Source organism: Orbicella franksi, chromosome 14 (genome assembly GCF_964199315.1).
Source record: "Orbicella franksi chromosome 14, jaOrbFran1.1, whole genome shotgun sequence".
NCBI lineage: Eukaryota > Metazoa > Cnidaria > Anthozoa > Scleractinia > Merulinidae > Orbicella > Orbicella franksi.
In genome coordinates, this window is record NC_138158.1 from 20,978,029 (window position 1) to 21,001,757 (window position 23,729).

The following is a 23,729-nucleotide window of genomic DNA, read 5'->3' on the forward strand; positions in this document are numbered from 1 at the left end:
CAAGTCTTACATCTAAAAGAAAAGTAACTGAGTTGTCATCGTTTGAAAAAAAAACGCCATCAGTCATACTTCAGTTACAAATGTTGATTATTATCTCTCAAAGTGGGAGGCGCGGTGGCCTCATGGTTAGTGCGCTCGGCTCCGAATCGAGCGGTCTGGGTTCGGGCCCTGGTCGGGGACATTGTGTTGTGTTCTTGGGCAAGAAACTTTATTCTCACAGTACCTCTCTCCACCCAGGTGTATAATTGGGTACTGGCAAATTTAATGCTGAGGGTAACCCTGCGATGGACTAGCATCCCATCCAGGGGGGAGTGAAATGTTTCTAGTCGCTTCATTTGCTATAGAAACCAGGCTGAGCTCCGGCCTGATGGGCCACTTTGCTCGTATGAAGACTTAACCTTTTGTTACGTTTTATTTCTCAAACACAAAAACTTCCATTTCAGTGATTTTGGAGTTCCGACTGCCTGTCAAAAACGTGTTAGGATTCTGACCGGTTGGACACCGGTACGAGTTGTTCAGACCTATGGAGCAGTTGTATGAATTAGGTGAACTGACAATACGAAGACCATCGTCACTTCCAAATGATGGCCCATAGTTACTGTGACAATAAATAGCATTTCCTTCCATTCCAGCTTTCAAAGGCAACTTTGTTGGTGGCAGACCGCTTGGGTTGACAAGACTGAACAGGAATGAGCCTGGTGCTTTCCGGTAAACCCCAGAACCTACACAAAACAGAAATATTTGATCAATACCGAATCTTAACTCCAGATTCCTTTCATTTTAGTCATCACAGTTTGTTTCTACGAGGTGTCAAACCAAGAGAATCAGATACCGTAAACGGCCGCTTGTAAGCCCCCCCCCCCCTCCCCCCGCTTATAAGAGCCCCCCTCGGTGATTGGCTCATTTACCTGTAAAACAAAAAATACATTCGGTTATAAGCCCCGCCCCCCACCCAGATGTAAGCCCCCCTCTAGCTTTCCTTATTTTGAATTCGTTTTATGATGTTTTAAAGCTTAATTACCAGTAAATAAAAAAGCTATTTCGATCAACATTTGTAGCTATTGCTCGTTTCGACACGGTTTTTTACTCCGGCAGAAGCATATCACCTAGTCTAGGTGATATGCTTCTGATTCCGGTTATAAGCCCCCTCGGATATAAGCCCATCTAAAAGCCCTTACGAAGTTGTTCAAGCTCTGGGCTTATAAGTGGCAGTGTACGGTATCGTAATAGTAGCCACAGTAATTTAGTATAGTATTGGATAATATTGAGAAATGAGAAACCGAGTAGACTCCAACCAAAAAAGATGAATAGTGACGTTTCTGTTAACAATTGTCAACTTGATAGGAATATATTCAGTAAAAAGCATTATACGCCTTCCGAACAACTGGGTACAGATACAATGTAAGTGACATTCAGAATGGCGACTAAGCCTAAATCTATGTAGTAAACAATAGTAGTGACAGGAGAATCCATCAGTGTGAACGATTTAACAAATAAAGAAGCCTCGACTGTGCTCTGTTCTGTTGTAAAGCACTTAGGAAGCGGTAGAGCACGAAAGAAGTGTAGGGGAAAACACGAGACGTAGTCGAGTGTTTTTCCCTACTTTACAACAGAACAGAGCACAGTCGAGGCTTCTTTATTTGTTTTATGATAAAGAATCCGATAATTTCCTCACGAAATTTGGCTGAATTTTTTCAAACCAAACTTTATTTTCCAAACGAGCAAAAGTGGCGTCAGCTGTGAACTGTTCTCTGATAAAGCACGCTAAAATAAGCCAATCAGAATCCTTGTTAGAATTGTTCAAATAATTTGATTGGCTAACGAAGCGACAGCTGTCAATCACAAACTGGCCTCCAGCTAAGCTTTCAGTTTCGAGTAGTTTGAGCGGCTTTCGAGAGAAGAACGATGCCTTCGAAGTTCGCTTTTCAGTTAAATTTTAAATACGGATCTAAAGGCAGGTGAAGGTTTATAGTCCGGAGGAATACGGCCATATTGTGGCGCATGAAAACGTGCACTTTTCCAGTGGAAATTACGAAACGCGGAGCTCAAAGCCTGCGGATGAAAATGCAAAATGCCGAGTCGAATTTGAACGGAGCTACAGTTATTTACGGCTTGTAGCCGCATGCAGCAAGATTGCCCGAACTAGCGTAAGAGTTAGAAAGACTAAACGGCTCCCACTGGTTCTACTCCAAGCACAGAAGAGAATATTAGAGCAAGCTTTGCACTGACCACTCGTCGGTTCACTTCGCTGCGATGACCGGAGAACGAGCATTACTACACTACATGTAAGTGTTGTTTGAGCAATTGAGCATTTTTACAAAAATAAAGCTTCTCATCGTAAACAGAGACAGTTTAGTTGTTGTTTTCTGTCGTTGTTTTACTTCTTAAGTATAATTTCTGCCTTCGTAACAAATATAATGTCTTTTATCGAAGCACTGTTTAGGTTGAGAATTTGTTTATTTCGCTACGTGTTTTGTCGGCGGGAATCTAGCAAAACTTCTTATTTTAGTACAGTTTTAACACTACTGTTGCTAACCGAATGGTCTCTGTGAGCCATATTTACTACAGACAAATAGCTCGTTTCCATTGCGTTTGTCTGAATCACAGGGGATGTTTAATTTGGGTCAAATTTGTCAAAATTCCGGAGCAAAAATTTGAAAGCCAACTTACCGTCATCAACCCGTGCTCTGTTCTCTGATAAAGCACGCTCTTTCAGCCAATCAGAGCGCGCGTTGTATGGAAACTTTATTATAAATCATTATGATGTTAATAGGGAGTTTAAGAAACCAGGACGCGACGCCGAGGACAACGTCGATTAAAAAATGATTTTATATTTTACCTACGAATCTCGCGATGCTCTAAAGTCATTTTCCTTTGTTTCTTAGTTTCAAAACCATCACGAAATTGGATCTCGGACAGGGCGAAACATTTGAAATAAAAAAAAAAAAAATTAGCCGTCGTGGTTCACGTTCTCCAGACAACGCAGAATTTGGTCATTTCACGTTGTTGTTTTGTACGTAGAGGACGGCAAAGAAATGTACCAAGAATTATAACGCATGTGCACAGCCATTGTTCTACTCATTAAACCTTTTGGTAAGCGGCGTTCCGGTCGCCGTTGCCGTCGTGGTTTTCTTTAACTCCCTAATGCGTAGGACTGGAACGAACTCAAATGGAGTGCGCGTGATAAAAGTCATGTCGTGTTTTGAGAAAACAAAAACAAGACAGAATTTTTTCTCTCGGACTGTAAGTCTTTTCGGAATGCTCAAAAAGTGAGTCTTGTGTACCCTACACATCACATTCTAAGATGCGATTTCTGGATGACAATAGGAAATAATGATCAATATTCCTAAAGGCAGCTAGCTGCAGAGAAGAAAAACATCGGAAAAACATCTTGAAAAACATCTTGAAAACATCGGAGTTCATCTGAGGCGGGAATAAATACTAAAGCCAAATTCACATCACATTCTAGGATGCGATTTCTTAATGACAATAGGAAACAATGATCCACATTCTAAAAGCTAGCTGCAGAGAAGATTTTATCGCTCAGGTTACACCATCTGCGATGTAGGTGTATCATTTTTAATATGATCTTACCGCTCTCCCATGATTCTTCGGTGTGGCCTCCAAATATGTTATCTTCACACTTGACCACAGTCACTGTAGGTCCCTTGAAGTCACAACAGGCATGAAAGTTGGACGCAGTCCAACCGTCGCGAGAGGCGCGGTATAACAAGGCATAGTTGAGGCTGCCACTTGTGAGTGTCTCCTTCAGCCACTTGATCAAAGTCTGCCTTTGATCTGAGGACAGGATCACTGAATCCTTGAAGGGCCTCGCTTTCAGCTCATCAATTATTCCTTCGATTTGATAAAATTCGGCCTCTGCTAACAGCTCCCTACGAACAACCTTGTCTTCTGGTACAACAACTTGCCCAGTGCGAAGATAATTCAGGATGTACCGGAAGTGAGTTCCATCACGATCAATGAAGTAAGATCCATCCTCGTTTGGTTTTGTGTCAAATCTTCCCGAAAACATGGCGTGTAACATCGAACCTGGGATAAATATGATAACAGAAACGGGAATTTATTAGACCACACTGTATTCTCGGGAGGCGCGGTGGCCTCATGGTTAGTGCGCTCGTCTCCGGATCAGGCGGTCCGGGTTCGAGCCCTGGCCGGGGACATTGTGTTGTGTTCTTGGGCAAGAAACTTTACTCTCAGTGCCTCTCTCCACCCAGGTGTATAAATGGGTACCGGCGAACTTAATGCTGGGGGTAACCCTGCGATGGACTAGCATCCCATCCAGGGGGGAGTAGAAATACTCCTAGTCGCTTCATGCTACAGAAACCGGGATAAGCTCCGGCCTGATGGGCCACTTGGCTCGTATGCAGACTTTACCTACCTGTATTCTCGTTTTACGTCGATTTCTGCTTTGTGAAACTACTGACTTCGAAAATGTTTCCTCCGTCGAATGAATACGAACGACATGACAATGATAATAAAGGTATCAATTTCAAACATATCGAAATATACCTGCATCATTGTTCAGTGTTGCCAAAGTGGTTGAAAAAAGTTGTCCTCCAACATTAAGCTTTAACACTGTCGAGAAATGAACGTGCTCAAGCTGTTTGGCTGCCTCATCAAGAGCTTCCTTTTCCATGCTAACCTTCTTCGTCTGGCGCCTCAAAATATTTCGAAAGTTTCTGTCATGTGGGATCGTTCGGTTTTCCGCTTTGCGGTTTTGGTCAGTTTTTAGATCAGTATTTCGTTTTTTGGATTTAAAGTATCCGGTTTTCCGGTTTTCCGGTTTTCCGGTTTTCACATCTTTTGCGGTCTTGGTTTTTTTTTTTTCTTTTTTCTTTTTTCTCCCTTTTCAGCTTTCGGTTTTCGGTTTTTGGTGAAGGGTGGTTTTTCGGTTTTCGTTATGTGCTTGCCTCGTGCCTAGGCCTGTTCATAAAATCTCCATCAATCCGTGTATGTTCACGTGGTGTCCAAAGAGCGGTTTTCACTCAGGTGTAATAGGTTTTGCATTAACACGAAAAACGATTGGCTAAAAAAAAATGGCGCTTTTTTCACCCAGTCAGAAGTAAAACCGAAAAAAGAGAAAAGGCTGTGTAAACTGTGACTGGCTAGAGTCATAACTTTGGTTTTGAAAACCGCTCTATAAATGGCGCAAATTAGATAGAAGATGATGATAGACCACTTCTTGATGCTCAAAACGAGGACTACATTGCGTTCAAGTTTAGTCCAGATTTCCAGTAAGCTTCCATAGCCTCGTCTTTAAAAGCTATTGATGTTTGTCCGTGGGTTTCAATCAGATCAGTACGTGGATAACGTTATTAATAAGATGAACTTTAACATCCAAGAAGGGAAAGGTCTGGTGATCTCTGGTTGTTGGAGTCCGCTAGCTAGCTTGCTTGATTGTCGGGTGGATATAATTGAAAGCCACACGCTAGCATTTACACATGCAAAGAACCGCGATGCCTCACGTGTCCTTTCTTACAGGAAGGCCAACAGAAATACACATCCTTATCCACTAAAGAAGCACGATATATTAAGGCAAAGTCAACATGTTAATCCAAAAACCTTATCTACTTAACTGATGTAAAAATGCGCGAAACGTGAATTACGACATCTTCATGGACAATTTGGCGAATATCGATGCTCAGTGGAAAATCATCACTGACTAATTAATAATTAGACCCGTAGCCCGCAAGGGCTACGTGTGAATAGCCCATGAGGGGAAGCCGAATGGACTATTGACCCGTGGCCCTTGACGGCGAAGGGTCTAATTGTTTTTAGTATCACCTAACTAGTCGGAAAGAAGAGGCAATAATAAAGTTAGCAAATGCAAGTTGAAGAAATATTTATTTAGGAATAAAACGAAAGAAAACGTCACGCTCGATTGCGCCAATTTCGCTACTCGAGGACTATTACTAATAGTTCTCTAGTGGGGTAGCCAATTAAAATGCAGAATTTGCATTAGTCCACTAGCGGGATGATACTAATTAACCCTATTAGCCCTATACTGTCTCAAAACGCTTCAACATACCTGGGCACCTTATCAACGACATACGTCTTATCCCTTTGGAACTCATTACCGTCGCAGTAACCGCGACTCCGTAAAGGTCCATATAACAAAAGCACCCGAAGCGCACCTAATTGACAAAGCTTAAACACCGGAGCCGCAAGGAATAAATAGACGTAATGAGCTACAGTCGTGGCATTTATTCTGTAAACTATTGACCAGTCATTATTAATCTCTCGTATTTTAGGCATTGTGTGTCTGGTTGATCAAAGAGTAGCTTTATACGATACATCACTATCCAGTGGGAAAAATGTCTCCTGTGCAATTTTGTAGTTTTTTCCGTTTATTCTCTTGTCTTTGTCAAAGCAACAAAAATACCTGAGTTTTAACATCTAGATGAAAGAAAAAATACAACTTAACTGACTTGACACACTTTTACTGATTTTATTGAATGGATCGTTCTATATAACCTGTCCTTTCTACATACTGAAAGCATTATCAATCACTAACTGAACTACTATTAAGTCTCACAGTAAAGGTCGGCACACACGACTGGACTAGTCCCTGCAACTAGTCCCCTGAAGAGTTTACACGAAGGAACTAGTCGCAGGGACTTGTCCTACGAACAGTTCACACGAAGCGTTTTGAGAAACAAGTCGCAGGGACTTGTCCCAAAAATTCAAACCAGTTTGAATTGGTGGGACTAGTCGCGGGGACCAAAGTTTGGTCCCTGCGACTACATTTTGTGGCACTGAGAAATGGCCAGTTCACACGATGAGACTTGTCCCGCGACTTGTTGCAGGAAGTAGTCGCAGGGACTAATCCCCTCGTATCGACCAAACTTGAAAGAAAAGCAAACTGAGTTATCGTTTGCAACGTCATATTTCAGTCAAGTTACAAGGTATTGCTTCTTATTTCTCAAAAACAAAAACCTCCATTTCACTGATGGTAAAATTCTGACTCCCTGTAAAAAATGTGGCATTATTCTGACCGGTTGGACACTGGTATGTGTTATTCAGGCTTACATAGCAGTTGCTGGAATTTGGTGCACTGGGAACACGAAAATCAGGACCACCTCCAAATGTTGGCCCATAGGCACTACTGCACCAGATAGCATTTCCTTCTCTTCCAGCTATCAAAGGCATCTTTGTTGGTGGCAGACCACTTGGGTTGACAAGGCTGAACAGGAACGAGTCTGGTGCTCTTCTGTAAATCCCAGAACCTGGACAAAACAGAAATATTTGATCAATAACCAATCTCATCCCCAGATTCCTTTAGTATCAACAACGTATGGATGGCTGCATCAGAAAAAGGATGAATGGTATGTTTTGTCAAAACTTATCCACTAGATTGCAGTTTGTTCTGACAGATATCATTATCCAGCTGCACCCTTCAAAGAATCTGGCACAGATACAATGTTAATTACTATATAATGTATGGTAAAACTGATATAAATAAACACAATCAATCTTTTGAACCATCTCAAACCAATGTGATTTCTGGATATCAACAGGACTGATTTAAAACATTAATCCACATTTCTCGCAGGTACAGAATAGCTATTATCACTCAAATTGCACCACCCATGATATAGCTGATCCTTGAACAATGGTCCTACCATGACTTTCCCATGATTGGTCAGTATAGCCTCCAAATATGTAATTTCCACACTTGACCACTGTTACTGTAGGTCCCTTGTTGTCACAACAGGAGTGAAAGTTGGCAGCAGTCCAGCCGTTGCGGGAGGCGCGGAATATCAAGGCATAGTCACAGCTGGCACTCGTGAGTGTCTCCTTTAGCCATTTGATCAAGGTCTGTTGCTGATCTGATGACAGGATCACTGAATCCTTGAAGGGCCTTGCTTTCAGCTCATTGATTATACCTTCAACTTGATAAAACTCAGCCTCGGTTAACAGCTCTCTTCGAACAATGTTGTCTTCAGGGACTAAAAGCTGCCCAGTGCGAAGATAGTTCAGAATATACCGGAAGTGAGTTCCGTCACGATCAATGAAGTAAGATCCATCCTCGCTTGCTTTTGTGTCAAATCGTCCCGAAAACATGGCGTGTAACATTGAACCTGGAATAAAATATAATTACAGAAACAGGTATTAACACCAGACAGCAATCAAGCCAAATACTGGTTGTATTAAGGACGTTCGTGCTAATTGTTTCTGCGCATCCTTACTGCGCACCCAAATTCACATGCCACGTCATGCTTGAGCGCGCGCTCACTTATAATTATTTATTTATTTATTTTTTGTTTTTCCGAGTAGTCTGTAAAGTTATGACAATTTTAATTTGTAAGTTGTTATCCCAGTTTGAAAATCAATAAAACCTATTTAAAAAATGAGCGCGTGCGGTAAGTAATAAAATGCGCAATAATAGGGCAGATGGCCATCGCTATAGCTTTTTTTGGATTTAACGATCTTGGACGTTCGGTGACCCCTATTTTTCTTTTGATGGATCACTTTCTCTTCCAATTTTCTACGTTTAGCGAAAAAATGAAGAAATTTTATCGACTAAAAGTTTTTTGCAAAATGCACCATCGAATTCCGTTATTTTTAGCTCTACGTTTATCTATGCGACGGTTTCAAATGCCTCTTGAAGGTGTTAAGTTTTGTGAAAACGTTGGTAACATTTGGAATTATTTACGCAACAAACCCATTTCTACAAAATATGACTAAGATCGTTTGCCTCCGCTGACCCACCTTCGATATGTTCAAATATAAACCCCTGTAGACCGCCAATTTTTCAAAATCAGGGTAGTTTTCCACACGCTTTATCTCTCAAACGAAGTTGATGACCCCCAATTTTTTTTTTGCATTTCTGTAACAACAAACTCATTATCTGACGGCAGTAAAAATTTTAAAAAAATTTATCAACTGGAAAATTTTCGCGCGAACGGCCTTAGGAATCCTAGCCACGAGATGACCTACACTGTCGGAATCGTAAAGCCGAAATTTCTAGCATATTGGACTGGTGTTTCCGCTTCCGGATCCGACAATCTAATTTTCACTGGAGCCACGAAGTCGTAAGCGGAATCGGAAGAAAATGGAAGCCTTCCGATTCTTCTGACTCCGATTCCGTCACGCGCGGTCGAGCTTATGATTCCACTCAGTACGACTCTGATTTTCGACTAGCGTTCTTGTTAGAGAGCTTAAGCAATGACAACGGCGACCCCGAGGACAACGCCTGGACAAAAATGGATTTATATTTTACCTTCGAATGTCGCCATATATTGTCTACATCTGTTCAGTGCGCCTATTTGTCTCAGAACTTGCCCAAGCTTGATATGTAACTCCATAGTTCAATTCCAAATGCAAATGTGAAAAAGTTAGCGGCCGTCGTTCGCGTTCTCGCAAATACGCAGAACTTGGTCATTTCACGTTGTTGTGATGCAGAGAACAGCAAAGAAATGTACAAAGATTTATAACAGATAAATGAAGTTTCTATTGCTGGTTTTCAGTGTCACGCAATTCAAAATAGATCAAAATAAAAATCAAAACCGGTCAATAGATAAAGTCTAGAATCTGGGAAATGAAAGAAGGTAAATATGCAAAGACTCTCGCCAAAATTCTGGTCACAGCAATTTTTCTTATGCGAGATACACGGAGAAATTTTTTACCCAAATTTATAGAGATTTGTATGGAGACGCTATGCTGGTGTCCATCCGTATGGGCACCAACATGGCGGCCGGAAACCAACAGAAACATCTGTCACTGAGTTTTGCTAAACAAACGTGAATTTATCCCTCGAGGAACTCTAAAACATTAGAATAATACTTTTTTCAAGACATGAACTGTTCAGATAGCCAAGTTCCCCGAAATAAGTCACTTTTTTAACCATCATGACAGCTCTCTAGGCCGTCATGTAAATGCCGCGTCACGCAAAAGCTTAGAAATTCAAGCGTAGTGTATCACAAAACCACGAACTCAATCGGAGCGAAAATCTGTAGGAATATTAGTTTTCAGCTGCTCTTATACATCATTAAAGTAAAATCTCAGGAAGATCAATAGTTTTGTAGTTCGAATTTTAGTGACGTCATGTGAAAACCAGCTATGTTTTGTAACGTACACAGCCATTGTCCTACTCATTAAAAGATGGCTGTATTATTTATTCGCCACGCTTTTTGGCACAGGCCCAGTTTTTCATTGTTTAGCAAGTTACCTAATTTCGCATGCAAATAGTCGTAAAATCATCAACCGTAGAATAAAACGCGCGGGTCAAAACCAAATTCAACGATCGACAGCGTCGGTAAAATCCACTGAAATCTTTTGAGAATATTGGTCATCCGTCATTCTACCACGACTAACTATTGCATGTGATTACTGAATTACACCTGAGTATAACATTGGTAAGAAGCGACTAAAAGTATTTTGATTTAGAGACATGCGCCGATCCGCGAGACCCTCCCTTAAAACCTTTTATTCGGTGGCGTTCTCGTTGCCGTTGCCTTCGTGGTTTGCTAAGCTCTCTAATTGACTATTTCCCACTACGACTCCGTCCATAGCGAAAACCATGTCCAGCCTTAACAAAGACTTAAAATCAGATCTTTCGGAATTGGATGCAAACCATCAATTGCACATTAATAGACTTGTGGCAACCCCAAGGTGTCGCGTTATATTGATTTATGCTTTGTTTAACTACTAACTTTGAAAATACTTCGTCTTAGGGCCCCTATATTGCTAAATCCTCGAACGAATGCGAACGGAATGACATTGACAACAAAGGTGTAAATTTCAAAGCATACCTGGATCTTTATTCAGGGTGGACAAACTGGTTGAAAAAAGGTGGCCGCCAACATTAAGCTTTAACATTGAAGAGAAATGAACGTGCTCGAGTTTCTTGGCTGCCTCGTCAAGAGCTTCCTTTTCCATGCGAACCTTCTTCGTCTCGCGTTTCAATATCTCGAAAGCTTCTTTGATGTGATTGTTCACTTCTCCAAGCGCTTCATCACTTGGTGAAGTGTCTTCTTTAAATTTCTTCCGCTTACGCGATGAAGACATCTTTCATCTTTTTTCTGGGGGTGAATAATAAATGCAACGAAAGAATGCCTCTTTGTTAACTCGATTCTTGGATTCTTGGAATTCCTGGAAATTACGTTGTAGTTGACTACACCTGTCACGCGATCAGAAATTGTCCAGTCCCCTCCGGTCGAGGCTATTGCTGGGTCACCCTGCAAGTCAAAGATTCCCTTCTCTTTCTGCTCTATGAGAGCAGAAAAGCCCCAACAAACCTCCTGAATCAATTTCTTAAAACCGGTACAATACATATCTGTAATACCATATCATCCACGAATGAGTGCATCTCTGTAAAATTTTCAAGGAGTCAGAAGATGAAAAAAAATTCGTTACAAGAATTGGCGTGTCAGTCTGGAATTCCATCCCTCTAGGTCTTTCAGTGAAATTACCAAGCAAATCTAAAATTTCGAAATAAAATAAAGGAACTACTCCTTAATGTGTTACAATGTGAAGATGACTACATTGAAGTCTCCCAACTGATACAGAAGTTTTCTAAATTAACATAGTAGTTTGTTAATAACAGTAATCTAGTCGCTTATGTATGTGTACATTACACTGTTTTCGGATATCTGTAGTTTTTTTTTCTTATTGCTTATTTGTACCTTTTGTAATCTTGTTGTAAATTATAATTACTTCTTTCTCTCTTTCTTTTTTAAGTTCGATGATAATTAAAACCGCAAAAAGACAACATTTCATACACCATTCGTTTACAATATTTATTTCACTTTGATGTCGGTTTTTAGTTCCTATTAGTTTGCCTAAATCTATGTAGTAAATAATAATAGTGACAGGAGAATCCATCAGTTTGAACCATCTCATTCTGATTTTAATGCGTAGGACTGGAACGAATTCAAATGATGTACACGTGATAAAAGTTAGGTTATGTTTTTGGGAAAAGAAAAAAACAGATTTTTTTCTCGGACCCTGAGTCCTGTTACTTTTTTCTGAACATTCAAATACCGAGTCTTGTCTACCTTTTTTCAAGTTAAGTTTAGTCGAGGGAAAAATCCTTGTAAACATCGGAGTCCATCTGAGGCGGGAATAAATACTAAAGCCAAATACACATCACATTCTAAGATGCGATTTCTGGATGACAATAGGAAACAATGCTCAACATTTCTAAAAGCTAGTTACAGAGAGCTTTGTTGCTCAGGTTACACCATCTGCGATGTAGCTGTATCATTTTCAATTTGATCTTACCGCTCTCCCAGGATTCCTCGGTGTAACCTCCAAATATATTATCGTCACACTTCACCACTGTTCGGCTGTAAGTCCCTTGAAGTCACAACAGGAATGAAAGTTGGACGCAGTACAGCCGTCGCGAGAGGCGCGGTATAACAAGGCATAGCTGAGGCTGGCACTAATGAGTGTCTCCTTCAACCATTTGATCAATGTCTGCTGCTGATCTGACGACAGGATCACTGAATCCTCGAAGGGCCTTGCTTTTAGCTCATTAATTATTCCTTCGATTTGATAAAATTCGGCCTCGGCTGACAGCTCTCTTCCAACAACCTTGTCTTTTGGTGCAATATCCTTCCCAGTGCGAAGATAAATAAACAATAGCCTCCATTTGGCGAGAAAATATGTTCGGATATTTGTCTGTGGACATTATCTGTTCCGAGAAGCGGACAGTTTTCAGAAGTTATTATCCTTCAAATGTTTTTGGCAACACGCCCAGTTTCGAAATTAGGGAATATTTAACAATTATTCCATGAGCGCGCGTTGGATATGAGATGGTAAATAGCCAACGAGGCCCGTAGGGCCGAGTTGGCTATAACCAATCCCATATCCAACAAGCGCGAATGGAATAATTGTTTTATTAAATTCGGTACGTTTGTATTCTTGGAAATATAGCTTAACTTTATTGGATTTTAATTTTACAAAACGACCGGAAGTCGATGTGACAAAAACAACAACAAGTGGGAAATCACATGACATGCGCGCCGTTTGTAAAATTAGTTGAATGAAAAATTTGAGAGCGAAGCAAGCGAATTTGCTGAATGAAATTGCAATCAAGTAGAATTCGAGAAACGTCTATCAAATGAAGGAGATATAACCTTGGTCAGAAAGTTTGAAAAGAGTTCAAGTTCGAGTCATGGAGAAGAGCCAAATAATTGTGCACTTGCACATTGCCATTGTAATAATGCTGCGGAAAACTTTGATCGCCATGTGACACAGACGTTGTGCCAAAATTATTCTCTGGTAAAGAACCGGGCTTACTTCGGTTCAGCTCAAAACACTCAACTCCTTGAGGTGTTTTTCGCAAGGACAGAATAGTTGGCGCTAGCTGTCGTTGATTCTCTCGTCGTCGTCGGCCAAAAAAGAGACTGAGATGAAACTAGGTCGTCCTCTGTAGCTGTGCGGGATTCTTGCTCTCGGCTGATCCGAGCTTGCTTACTGGAACAGTTTCCTCATCTGCTCATTGGAAACTGGTTTCTTATGGACTACGCCGACAATTATGCCTGTTTACCTGCGGCCTTTTACAAATGCATATGCTCTAATAACTTATTTGCCCGGTCAGAGATAATCAACTGGCGGCTTTAATGGATTTAATCAATGAACTTTTGCAATTTACGAGTCATCTTTCTTCCTCGCAGACGAGTAAAAACACTTCAACTGAACATTCAGTTCTTCTTTTGACTTTTCTTATATCGGTTTCGAAAATTTGATGCTACCAGGACCAGCAAGCCATTCTGTTCAGGTAAAATTTTGTTTTTGTTACATAATCTTCATGAATGCGTCAAATCTCGCCGGTCATACTTTAATTTTGCAACTTTAAGGGAAACTTAACGTATACGTGCCGTTAAATATTCTTATCTCGAGCTTTGTGGCTTTTCTGTTGTTACTGGGACGGCATTGTCCATAATTCCCTGTATTTCCTGTGTAGATAGCTCACCAAATGTGCTTTTTTTCATCCATTTTTTTTGTCGACGAAACTTCGCTTCACGCGAAAAAGCTCATGCCGAGCGACATTTGCCGCTTTCATTTCCATATAAGGTCAAACGAAGGTATAATGGCTGGTAACCGAGATCCAGTGAACCAATCAGAAAGCTAGAATTGCATTATCCGAGGCTGAGAATTTAATAATCTCGGATATTCCCCAGTTTTAGCTGGGAAATATTCGGCCACGTGACGCGTTTAGACCAATCACGCGTGAGTGAAAATATTTGATGGATTATAATCAACAATTATGCACCGAAGTGGAGGTAAATATCCACCACTTTCACCGACACTGAAGTGAATAATTGTTTTAGTATATACCACACAAGCTGAATAACTAGCGGACCAAAGAGTAACTTTATTTGGTTAAGAGTAACTTTATTTGAAACGGGAAGCCATTTTGTTTTTCTTCGGCTGCTCGGAGGTGAATAGTACTTGGCTAATCACCTCCGAGCTAGCCAATCAGCGTGTGCGAAAAGTACTATTCACTTGTGTGGTATATACTAATTCAGGATATACCGAAAGTGAGTTCCATCACGATCAATGAATTAAGATCCATCCTCGCTTGGTTTTGTGTCAGATCTTCCCGAAAACATGACGTGTAACATCGAACCTGGGATAAATACGATAACAGAGACGGGAATTTAGACCACACTGTATTCTCGTCTTATATCGATTTCTGCTTTGTGAAACTACTGACTTCGAAAATGTTTCCTCCATCGAACGGATACGAACGGCATGACATTGATGATAAAGGTATCAATTTCAAACATATCGAAACATACCTGCGTCATTGTTCAGGGTTGCCAAAGTGGTTGAAAAAAGTTGTCCGCCACCATTAAGCTGTAATATCATCGAGAAATTAACTTGCTCGAGTTTGGTGGCTGCCGATCAAGAGCTTCCTTTTCCATGCTAAACTTCTTCGTCTCGCGCTTCAATATTTCGAAAGTTTCTTTGATGTGGGACCATTCGGGGTTTTCGGCTTTACGAGTTTTGGTCAGCTTTTAGATCGGTTTTTCGGTTTTTGCACTTAAAAATATCCGGATTTTCGGATCTCGTGTCTGTTGCAGTTTTCGATGTGTTTTTCATTTTTTTAGCATTCGGTTTTCGGTTTTCGGTTTTTGGTCAAGCCTGCCTCGTACCTGGGCCTGTTCATATCGCCTCCATCAATCCGTGTAGGGTCACGTGGTGTACCATAGAGTGGTTTTCACTTGAGTGCCAATCCAATCCAATACAATCCAATACAATCCAATACAATCCAATACAATCCAATCCAATGCAATCGACTACAATCCAATCCAATCCAATACAATACAATCCAATCCAATCCGATCCGATGTGATCCAATCCAATCCAATACAATACAATCCAATCCGATCCGATCCGATCCGATCCAACCTAATCCAATCCAATCCATTCCAATGCAATCCAATTCAATCCAATCCAATCCAATGCAATCCAATCCGATCCGATCCGATCCGATCCAATCCAATCCAGTGCAATCCAATCCAATCCAATCCAATACAATACAATACAAGTTTATTTTGTAATACTCTTAGCTATTCAGGTGTGACATTGCATACTGGAATGTCACACCAGCAAGTTCACGGGTATTTCACATAAATGAAAACTAAAAGTAAATATTATAACATATGAATAAAGAATTTTAAAATTTTGAAAAGTTTAAGTAATGTCATAAAATACAATCTAAAAATAATTACACGTTTTGCTAAGAAGTAAAAACGGTAATCTTATTTACAATCAATATTATAACAACAAGCAAAAAAATACCCAAAAGATTAATTTTCTTTATATTGTTTTTAAAGGCCTTAAAATTTCTGATAGTTCTGTATGACTCCGGTAGCAGGTTCCACAGCTTTGGTGCTAGGTAACGCCACGATTTCAGTCCGTAGGTTGTCGTATTGACCTTAGGCAGTTTTAAAATGTCGGTTCCCCTCAGATCGTATTAGAGTGCCGAAATTAAATTGTTCTTACATTACTACGCTCCACGATTGGCTTAAAAAACTCGCGCCAAATTTTCGTCTAATCAGAAGTTAAACCAAAACCAATCGTGACTCGCTCGTACACACTTTCTCAACAACATGTACGTATTTTAGTTGAATTGTGATAGGTTCATTGGATTGTCTGGTAATTTCTGATTGGCTGGGGCGATTAGTTTGGTTTTAAAAACTGCTCTATAAATGATGCAAATCACATAGCAACTAGAGACAACTTCTTAATTCATAATTGATGCTCCAAACGAGGCCTAAATTGGGACCAAATTTAGTGCAGATTCAAGTAAGCCCCAATATCCTCCTCCGTTGTTTGTCCATGGTGTTCTATCAGATCATAAGGTGAACTTCAAGATCTCTTTTTGCTGTACTCTGGTAGTTTGATTGTCTGGTGGATAGAATGGAAAAACCACCAGTTTAGCAGCTGTTACAAATGCAAAGAACCACTTTACTTCGTGTGTACTTTCTTACGGGAAGGTCAAAAGAAATACACATTCTGCCGGATCCACTAAAGAAGAACGATAATCCAAAAACCATATCTATCAGATATCTCATTGAAAAAAAAAAATGTGCTAGACTTTTTGCTACTTATGTGCTTTTTGTTAGTTATTTTCCTGAGATTTAATTTTTAAGTTAATTTTTAATTTTTCAATTTTCGTGATAACCCAGTCGCGGGTCCTTAATCTCGCGATCTGTCTTTTTTTAATCGCGAAGAAACGTCTAAACGCGAAATTTAACATGGATGGTAAGCCTTAATCTACAACTACGTGACTAGCCATAAGGGAAAGCGCTACGTTGCCAAAGGACGCGAAAAATTTAGGGTGATTCAGTTCTTCCTTCCTAGGATTGAGTTGAAGAAATTGGCAATGTCCTTCATCTGTGAGTGCAAAAAAGACGGTTTCGTGCAGATCCAGACCTCGAGCTAAGGGGGGGGGGGAGGGGGAGGGGGAGGTGGAGGGCCGGTTTTGTTCTGCTTGCCCTGTCGGCTTTTCTTCCTTCCGTGATTTCGTCTTTTTTCACCCAAAATAAGGGGGGGTCCGGCCCCCCGGGCCCCACCCCTAGATCCGCCACCGTCATGTTCTCTGCATAGCAGTGCTTTTTACAAAGGAACATGTCAAAATGTTTTCAGTTTCTTTTGGTATATTATTTTTTCAGTGGTAATGGAAACTATTGCTAAGGACAAATTAATTGTGTCAATTTTGAGACTGAAGATAATTATATCAAGAATTTTAGCGAAACTTACTTCCTTTTAACGTTTTATCTTGGATAAAATGGCAAAATTTAGCTCTCGCGAAATATGCTCGTTCTTTGTTTGCCCAATTAAGTTTCCCGCGAAAATAAGTAACAAAAAGGCCTCGTCTACACCACGCCGGAGAAATTTGAAAACGCAGCTTTATTTGTACGGTTAGACCTACCGTCCACACTAATCCGTCACGAAAACGGAGCTTTTCGAAAACGATGGCGTCATGATTATCATGTGATTTCCCTGACCGAGTTTTCCTGAGACACAAATCCAAACTGACCGGTGATTCTTAAATTCTTCCGGTGTAGTGTGGACGGAAAATATTTGATGCGTTTTCCGAGTGAAGCTTCCGTTTTCAAATTCCTTCGACGTGGTGTGAACGGGGCCTAAGGTAGAGAGCACTATCCATACGATGAATCATTATTTAGTGAGAGAAAAGTCTTCTGTGCAGTTTCGTAGTTTTTTTCTGTTTATTCTCTTATTTTTGCTAACGCAAGAAAGACACCTTACTTTTGACATGTCGATGAAAGGAAAATACAACTTAACAGATTTTACACAATTTTACTGACTATACTAAATCTATATAACCTGTCCGGTCTATGTGCTGACAACTTTTTCAACACTTACCGGCTGATCAACTGTTAAGTCTTAGGGCCTGTTTACAAGAAGAGAGGGTTACCCTACCAAGCGGGTTACCAAAGCACTCACACATTTCCTCTTTCTTTCTTCGTCGTGTTTACAAGGCAGCTAGGGTTGCCGGGGTAGGCGGGTTACTATCTGCGTGTTAGGGTTACCCTAGCAGGCGGGTTAAATTTTCCCTTGTTAACACTCCAGGTAGGGTTAACTCGCCTACCCGGGCTAACTTTCTACTTGTTTCCAGACCCTTCTGAGTGTAACCGCGCATTAAGTTGTCCCGGGTTGTAGTTTTACACTACCTGTGAAATTTTGCTTGTAAACCCGGGCTATCTTTAGCCCTCCAGGTAGGGTTAACCTGCTTGCTAGGGTAACCCTTCCTCCTTGTAAACGGGCCCTTACATGGAAAAGAAAATCAACTAAGCTGTAGTCGTTGTTGAGACCACCATATTTCAGTTCAGTTGCTCAATATAATCTGCAGTTATTTCTCAAATGCAAAAACTTCCATTTCATTGATAGTAAAGTTCTGATACCCTGTCAAAAATGTGGCAACATTCTGACCGGTTGGACACTGGTACGAGTTGTTCAGGTATGCGGAGCAGTTGTATGAATTTGGTGCATTGGCAATGTAAAGATCATGGTTAGCCCCTCCTCCAAATGTTGGTCCATAGCTACTGCTGCAATAGATAGCATTTCCTTCTTTTTCAGCTATCAAAGGCATCTTTGTTGGTGGCAGACCGCTTGGGTTAACAAGACTGAACAGGAATGAGCCTGGTGCTCTTCTGAAAACCCCAGAACCTAAACAAAACAGAAATATTTCATCAATACTGAACTAGTCTCATTCCCATATTCCTTTTATTGTGGTCAGCACTTTTTGTTTGTGTATACGTGGGCTCACACCAAAAGAATCAGGCATTGCTGTAGCAGCCATGATACTGATGTCAACACTTATGAACTGGAATACTGGAATTACCTAACGGTATTATTCATGTTTTGAACAACTCAGGCACAGGTACAATGTAAGCTACTATCCAAAATGGTCACTAAGTCTAATTCAACAAATAATGGTAGTGATTAAGAGCAATACATCCTTTGCAAGATGTGATTTTAGGACGACAACAGGAATTTGACCTTGGTTCGTCACAGCTGCAGAAAAGCCATTATCACTTAATTTGCAACCTCTGTAACCTCTGTAAGGTAGCTACTAAACGGGTTCTTGATTAAATGATTTCGGGATACAGGATATTTAGGTAAAAAATTAACAGGATACAGGATATTTGGGGAAATAATATTATAACATAGCAAGCGCGCTAGTCCTATCTAATTCATGAACAAAATCTCTGTGTACGCACGGCCGTGCGTATATAAGATGACACGTGCAGTTTCAATTTAGCTGCAAAATTTCCGTCGAGTTTAGTGCAAGTTCCTTTTGTTTAAGTTTCGGCAATGTGAACATTATCCTGAACTTTACATCGAGCCTTTGACTTTTGCCAAGCTAAGGTGTTTACTTAAACGTGAGTATTTTGACTTTGTTTATCTACATCAAGTTTTCATGGAGTATTTTTGACTTTGTCTGCCTACATGTTCAATATGATAAATTCGAAAAAGCTAATTTTTCATGGACAATTTTAGAAACCAGGTTAAGAGTTTTTCGCTCAACCGTTGCTCAACTGATTGTGTCGTGTTAGGATCCTAATGACATTGGTTTCCTTCACCGTACATTGTGAGAACTTTGTAGTCAATCACAAATAAGACATGTCTTAGCGCCCAAGTTGTTGTCGCCATGTCATAAAAGAATTGGTATACGCTTTTAGCTGTGCGTATATCGAGTTAGGGATGCACTTGGAAAGTTTGGAGAGCACTCAAAATGCTAGAGTCGCACTCGGCTGTCGCCTCGTGCTACTCTTACGTTTCTTTCGTGCTCTCCACACTTCCTTCGTGCATCCATAACACGATATACGCACGCTAAGCATAAACCAATTCTCAAATGGTATATGGGATATTTAGAACAGATATCCCGGGATATCAAGCAAGAAGGCAAAGTGTTACCTTTTTCAAATTGAAATTCATAGGATATGGGATGTCTAGGCCAAAACTTAATGGAATATGGGATACTCAGACCCCGCATAATAGGGCCTCATTAACGAAAGTCTCACCACTTTCCCATGGATGCTCAGTATAGCCTCCAAATATGTAATTTCCATACTTGAGCACTGTTACTGTTGGTCCCTTGTTGTCACAACAGGAGTGAAAGTTGGCAGCAGCCCAGCCGTTGCGGGAGGCGCGGTATATCAAGGCATAGTCATAGCTGGCACTCGTGAGTGTCTCCTTCAGCCATTTGATCAAGGTCTGTTGCTGATCTGATGACAAGATTACTGAATCCTTGAACGGCCTTGCTTTCAGCTCATTGATTATACCTTCAACTTGATAAAACTCGGCCTCGGTTAACAGCTCTCTTCGAACAACCTTGTCTTCAGGCACAACAAGCTGCCCAGTGCGAAGATAATTCAGGATATACCGGAAGTGAGTTCCATCACGATCAATGAAGTAAGATCCATCCTCGCTTGGCTTTGTGTCAAATCTCCCTGAAAACATGGCGTGTAACATCGAACCTGGAATAAAATGATAACAGAAACAGATGTTAAGACTGATAGCAATAAGTCCAAGTTATGATTGAATTGGACCAAAAGGCCAAAAAAAAAAAAAGAAAGCTGAACGGAGTGCGCATCGTGAATGAACTAAATTTTTCAAGTTTCTCATTTGCAATCCTTGTTAAACTTCTCCATCCCAAACTATCATTGTTCCTTTGTGGTTTATTATTATCTCTTTGATGTTTTCTACCTTAGTAAACTAGTATTTTCGGGTTTCCTTCAATGTAACTAAAGGTAAATTTGTACGTGGCAAAAATAATGTGACTGGGCTCCTTTAAACTCTAAAAACTTTTGATCCAATTACGAAATCTCTGAGTCCTTTGTGATGAGTGACAAAGCCTTGTTTTCGTGTTTCGTTCTGTTCTTTCGCTTTCCAGACGAAAACAATAATATAGTCGGAGTCACAAGCAGAAATTCCTAGCATTGGGATGGATTTGTTTCTCCGCTTCTGCTTCCGACGTCGACAAACCTACAATCCAGCTTTCACCAGATCATAACCAACGAGTCGTATGCGGAATCGGAAGAAAATAGAAACTTTATGATTCTTTTGACTCCGATTCCCGTCACGCGATCGAGCTCAGTTATCACTCCACTCCGTACGACTTTGATTTTCGATTTTCATAGGGCGCAAGCGCTCTTGATAGAGAGCTGCGACCCGAGGACAACGCTTAGGTAGAAATGGATTTATATTTTACCTTCGAATGTCGCCATATATTGTCTAGATCTGTTCAGTGCGCCCACTGATCTCAGAACTTGCTCAAGCTAAATAGGTAACGCCAGAGTTCAATATTCCAAATGCAAATACGAAAAATTAGCCGCCGTCGTTCGGGTTCTCGAAAGTACACAGAACTTAGTCATTTCAAGTTGTTGTTGTGTAGAGGACGATAACGAAATGTACAAAGATTTATAATGCACGTGTAAAGCAATTGTTCTATTGAACCTTTTATTTGGTGACGATCTCGTCGCCGTTACCTTGGTGGTTTGGTTAATTTTTTAAGCTCTCAAATTACTATCTACGATTACGACTCCGTCGGCAGCGAAAACCAGTCCGGCCTTAACAAAGACTTAAAATCAGATCTTTCAGGATTGGATGCAAACCGTCAATTGCACATTAATAGACTTGTGGCAACCCCAAGACATAGTGTCGTTTTATATTGACTTCTGCTCTGTAAAACTACTGACTTCGAAAATACTTTCTCCTAGTGTCCGTATTACTAGCATGCGACGGAGTAAACGTATAAATTTCAAAACATACCTGGATCTTTATTCAGGGTTGCCAGACTGGTCGAAAAAAGGTGTCCGCCAACATTAAGCTTTAACATTGTCGAGAAATGAACGTGCTCGAGTTTCTTGGCTGCCTCGTCAAGAGCTTCCTTTTCCATGCGAACCTTCTTCGTCTCGCGTTTCAATATCTCGAATGCTTCTTTGATGTGATTGTTCACTTCCTCAAGCGCTTCGTCGCTTGGTGAAGTGTCTTCGTCCTCCGACTTACGCGATGAAGACATCTTTTCTCTTTCTGTGAAGAATAAATACAGTGAAAGAATGCCCCTTTGTTTACTCGATTCTTGGAATCTTGGATTCCCGGAAATTATGTTGTGGTTGACTACACCTGTCACGCGATCAGGGTTTCTCCATTCCCCATCGGCCATTTCTAACGGGGCTATCGCATTGGCAGAATGATGATGCTGGGTGGGACTAGACTATCGTGCGTGGTTATAAAAACTCTGGCTCCTTAGATAGTTCACTGAATGCAAAACAAACGAGCAAATAAACCAAAAAAAACTAACGGACATAATCCAATCGTACTCTGTTTTGACACTGACCGCTACTAATATAATGCTTTTGTATACCCTTCAGTTTCAGACCAAGACGCCAAATGTTTCCTTAGACAGCAATTATATCTAAGAGAGGCTGTTTTTGCGTTTAAATGTATGACGGGTTGCGCCCTCCGATTACGTTAGATCCAAGCTAGTTACTAGGGGCCAAGCTTCCGGTTGCGTGTCGGTCGCATTATCCCTTTAATCAGAACAACTGCCGCCGGTCAGCGGTCATTCCAGTACAGAGTTGTCAGTTTATGGAACAGCTTAGATAAAGATCTTAAACTAAGTAAAAATTATAACGTTTTTGAACGTAAACGTAAGCAGATATTATTAGACATTTAGTTATTTTCTCAGGCTTTTGCGTATCGTTTTTATCTATACATAATCAGGAGGACTCCTGACATAATTTATCATAGGTTTTTAACATAATTTGTATTGGTCAACGAAAAGCCGCCCCCCCTCCCCCCCGGGAGTGTTCAATAAAGTCGCATCTCATCTCATCACAGTTCTGCGTTATAATTTCCATCCGCAGAATATAAATTCTGAAGCTGTTTCACAGTTGATAACTGCTTAAAAGATTCAATTGATCATTATACTACTCCCAATTTTTTTTTCTACTAACGGCACAGCTCTCGTTTTCATAACACCATATTTGCTATATATATTCAATGCCAGAGCGATACGATCTAGGTGAAAATCAAACCAGAGTCTGAAGTCTGAAGCAGAATACCGATTCCGCTTATGCTTATTTTTAGCATTGCGATTGGTTGGTTCTTCTGCCTCTGCTTCCGAATACGACAATCTAGTTTTCACTGGATCATACCTACTACGGTGTCGTTAGCGGAATCTAAAGAAAATGGGATGGTATGATCACCTTCCGTCGCGCTTATGTTCCCTATTATGACACCGATTTTCGATATTTTACTAGGTTGTTTGCGCTCTTACGACTCCAACTACCACTTCGACTCTGACTCCGTCGCTAGTAAAAAACCGGCTTTAATTTGTGTCGTCTCAAACAGCATGCAGGGTATGGAAAAAGCAAAGGTGAAAACAAGCATACACCAGCATTTTCACAATGAGTGCAATTTTGTAGAGATCATAGGAATTGAAGTGCAGTGGAACTCCACCTTACGGCCACTTTTTAGTGCAGAATGCACTATTGGGATGCTTTAGGGGGCTGCCTACCCCTAAGGCACTAATTTACTAAGACGCTAATGCGATAAGGTGTAAACTTAAATGTTAGTTTAATTTATTAATTTCAATTAATCAAGTTCAATTAATTAATTGGTCTAGTGACAAGGAAATGGTGGGGGTGAGCTGGGAAAGGTACACGTGTACCCTACGTAAAACGTGTTATTATATCTACGTCAGTTAGAAGTAAACA

The 23,729-nt window shown here is 40.6% G+C and overlaps 1 protein-coding gene across 1 annotated transcript; it reads right to left on the reverse strand.

Moving 5' to 3' along the window:
* Positions 1 to 5: 5 nt before the first annotated feature.
* On the reverse strand, positions 6 to 22,364 carry LOC145467294 (uncharacterized). The gene is made up of 8 exons (XM_081450836.1): positions 21,781 to 22,364; positions 20,031 to 20,486; positions 18,358 to 18,672; positions 12,247 to 12,321; positions 11,127 to 11,233; positions 10,776 to 11,031; positions 7,644 to 8,102; positions 6 to 722 (listed from the first exon to the last, which is right to left on the reverse strand). Exons 1-8 carry the CDS (start codon positions 22,172 to 22,174, stop codon positions 412 to 414), a joined length of 2,373 nt encoding a protein of 790 aa, XP_081306962.1. The 5' UTR covers positions 22,175 to 22,364; the 3' UTR covers positions 6 to 411.
* Positions 22,365 to 23,729: the final 1,365 nt, after the last annotated feature.

Bases quoted from the DNA above. Each gene is read 5' to 3' on its own strand.
- LOC145467294 (XM_081450836.1), bottom strand. From the start codon at position 22,174: ATGGCCGATGGGGAATGGAGAAACCCTGATCGCGTGACAGGTGTAGTC. The intron at 18,673-20,030 runs GTGAGACTTTCG...TGTTTTGTTTAG, and splicing joins TGAGCATCCATGGGAAAGTG to GTTCTGGGGTTTTCAGAAGA. The intron at 723-7,643 runs GTAGGACCATTG...TGTTTTGTGTAG, and splicing joins CCAATCATGGGAAAGTCATG to GTTCTGGGGTTTACCGGAAA.